Raw genomic sequence first — 3,635 nt, 5'->3', positions numbered from 1 at the left:
AAAAGTAGTAAAAATATTTATATTGAAAAAGTAGAAAAAATCTCTCCAGCTTCGAACTGTAGCAGCTGCATAAGTAAAATTATTCTGCCAGGAAAAAAAAATCGTCAGTAACGACACAATCAACGCAGTGCCTTTGGAAAAAAAGCGACTGCGCATTTAAGATTTGGGTGGTACCAAATTATGAGAGAAGTTCCAGACTAGCATTACTGCACAACACAACAGAGTAGAGGATAAAAGCATATAATGGTGGTCTTTTTTATTGCGAAATGGCGTACACAGTAGCGTTGTTTTCAGGTTAAACTTTCATATTTGTATGTTTCTGGATTCTTAAGTTTTCCGTCGGAATCTGGAAAAATTCTTTTATTTTCTTCCTTACTTTTTGCTTCTCAAAGGTTTCTATAATTATTTGCCAGGGCGGAGTTAAGTAGTTCAGATACTCAATTTCAGTATGTTTAACAAACTGTGCAGAATTATTTTATATACTTCAGATATTTCACACAAATTATTTATTATGTCTAAAGTGCATTGTATAAATTATATACGAATTTTTTTATATACTGATTGAAGTTTACTAATGAAGCATAAGGACTTTATGTGGGTCTCTTAAACTTCACGGAAAATCGATATCAAAATTTTAAATAAAAAATTTAAAAAATGGAACATGAACTTAAGTGAATATCAATATAATGGCATTTAAACTTTAGTTAAAGTCCTTTGATTTTTGAGATATACTAAAAACAGATCATATGAATTAGTTAGTTGTTATCAAAATAAGATAAAAAAAATAGACGAGAAAAATAATATAAGCACTATTGAAAATTTGTTGTTATTTTACAACTTTTTAAACGTTTATAATTCCAAACTTAAATTAACTGGGATATATGTGATAGACATACTTCTTAAATTTTACATATGAAAATGTTTACGTTAATGTCATAAGATACCTAAGACAACCGTTTTTCATACTAATACTATATTCCGTGATGCACCTTATGCAACGTTATAGCGTTCGTATTTTGGGATGCGCGTGGTATTTTTTTCATTAACATGGGCTAACTAGTGCATTTAAAGGATGAACAAAGTCCTCTTTCACTAAGATAATGTTCTGTATCACAAATAATTGACTACCAAAGCAAATTGCACAAATTGTGCTTTGAATTGCTTCCGCAGACATCGTATACGTTAGATTTGACCCACAGCGATTACTATCTGTTCGCTGAGCTCAAAAAAGTGCTCCAGGAAAAGAGTTTTGGCTCTAATGAAAACTGAACTGTGGCTAAGAATCATCGTTAGTGGTTAGTATGCGCTATCGAGCCACTTAAATGAATTCTTCCTTCAAATGAAGATAGATACGGCATGGGATGGCTAGGGCTACTGCAGAATAGTGCAACATGTTATACTTTATTAATTCGATGAACTTATTGAGGGAAAATTTTGATGACAGTATTATCGCCAGACTCGGACTGCAGTTGTTTGGACTATTTTGAGTAAAGGTGCTTGAAGAAAGTGATCTATTTGGGGATAATACTATTGAGCTCAGCACAAATTGTACTAACAGTAAAATGCATTCTAAAATGATTGAAGAACATATGGGATGCATTTCCTCAAATTCTGACAAGGTAGCTGCTCAAAATCACTATTTATCAATGAATTAGAAAATTAGACAAAATTACTAATTTTATTTATTTGTAGTACTAGATAGATGTTAAATTTAATATCTATACCTTATAAAAAAATATTATTCATATAAAAAATTAATATGATTTATTGATTATATTGCATATGTTTATAGTGTAATTGTTTATATAACGTGGAAAGAATTTCATATAAACACCCTTGAAAAATATGTTTACATGTGAGATATATAAGAAACATATGTTTCTCTATATTATATATTGAGAAAAATACTCATATGATATTAAAACTATACTTTAACGTCCCTATTAGAATTAAGAAAACCGACAAAATGTCGATTATTAGGAACTTTTATAGTTATTTTAACTATTTGACTCAAAGCGGATATCTGAATACTTGAGGGAACAGTTCGCACATATCTGGTTATTCGGATAATTTGAAAAGTTCGAAAAACCCGATTACAAATAGCACTGAATTAAGTACATACTCTTAAATTATAAATATATATGATGATGGGCATTTGGCAGTATGGTCGAAACAGCTATATAGTCAGCTAAAAATTCACTTAATTAAAATAATATAAAAAACAATTTTTGTTGTTGTAGTTCCCTATTTTTCAAAATCTCTTTATATATATAATTCATCAAAATTATTTTTTTCGATTTTATTTTTATTTTTATATTACTCCAATCAATTTACCTGAGAGTCTTTCAGTCCTAGTCGTTCTGCTAACTTTTTTCTATCGGGCTTACTGATATATTTCTGCTGCTGAAAACGTTTCTCCAAGCCTTTCCGCTGTGAATCTATCAAATAAATCAATCGAATTAATCACTTAAACCACACACATAATTACTACTCAAACTGTAGTTAAATTCGCACTTACCGGAAAATACGGCACGTCGCATCATACCACGTCGTGGCTTGCCACGCGTTGAATGGGCCCATGGGAAACCTTGGCCTGGCGGTAGGGGAAACACTTGTGCACCAACTGTAATTAAACGGAAACAATGCGTGAGAAAGCACTTGTTAGTACAAGAGCAACAAAAGGCATTCGGAGTTAACAGACTGAAATGGAAGGGATATGCATGCATGCAGGAAGGATACATATATATGTTAAACTGCAGTGCAATAATTACAGTTGCATTGCTTTAATTGTTGCATGCGTATCTCTATAACTGTGTGGCAGGTTGACAAAAATAGCAAAATCTGCAGCACTGGAATAACAATAGATTACGAGCAAGCGGTGGGAAGAGGACTAATAGACATTATGGTTAGTATAGTCATTTGCTGATGTAGGTCTAACTGCACAAACTATGTAGATATGTACTTACCACTCATGTAGGGATTTCGACAATGCGCCAACAGGGAATGCAAATGTGGATGATTGAGACTATGCGGCAGGAAGGGTGTGGGTCGACTGGGCATTGGTTTAGCTATCACTTGATGTGCTGTATGCGCTGGATGTGGGTTAAGAAGTTGCTTATCCTGTTGACTTTGAACAAGTCTTCGATTGTTATTATCCTCAATGGTGTTATTGTCATTGTGCAAAACACCTTCATGCGGTCTGCAGTCGTTGTTGTTATTGTTATTGGTGTTATTGTTGCTACTGGTTATTGTGCCGGTGGAGTGATTGTCGCTATCACTAATTGTGCTACCAGGTGATGATGACGATGTGGCTTGCGGTTGACAACTATTACCGTTGGTTTGCGTTAGAAATGCAGGATGTGGAAAATGTGTGTGATGTATGAAGTTCTGTTGCAGATAAGGCCAGATATGTTGTGGTTGCATGAATTCTAAAAATTTAATAAAAGCACGTGAATACAAGTATTTTTGTAAAATAAAATTTAGAAATAATTTTTAAAAATTTTTAAATTATTCTTAGTTATGTTTTGTATTTAATATTTTTGTTTTGTAGTTGTAATTTAACGTCAGTAATGACGGAAGTGACTATTTTATTAAATAGAAACTATTTTTTATATATAAGAAATAATTCCGAAATC

The 3,635-nt window shown here is 32.5% G+C and overlaps 1 protein-coding gene across 1 annotated transcript in view; it reads right to left on the bottom strand.

Moving 5' to 3' along the window:
• LOC119680875 (homeobox protein 4) overlaps window positions 1-3,423 on the bottom strand; it is a 6,775-nt gene extending 3,352 nt beyond the window's left edge. Inside the window, exons 1-3 of the mRNA XM_038093887.1 lie at window positions 2,967-3,423; window positions 2,519-2,623; window positions 2,335-2,438 (exon numbers count right to left, since the gene is read on the bottom strand). Of these exons, the coding sequence (XP_037949815.1) occupies window positions 2,335-2,438; window positions 2,519-2,623; window positions 2,967-3,423 (666 nt within the window). The remainder of the gene's footprint in view (window positions 1-2,334; window positions 2,439-2,518; window positions 2,624-2,966) is intronic.
• Between the last annotated feature and the right edge of the window lie 212 nt (window positions 3,424-3,635).

Source organism: Teleopsis dalmanni, chromosome 1 (assembly GCF_002237135.1).
Source record: "Teleopsis dalmanni isolate 2A chromosome 1, ASM223713v2, whole genome shotgun sequence".
NCBI classification, from domain to species: domain Eukaryota; kingdom Metazoa; phylum Arthropoda; class Insecta; order Diptera; family Diopsidae; genus Teleopsis; species Teleopsis dalmanni.
Note: the sequence above shows the minus strand (reverse complement) of the source record. Positions and strands in the feature narration are given on the sequence as shown.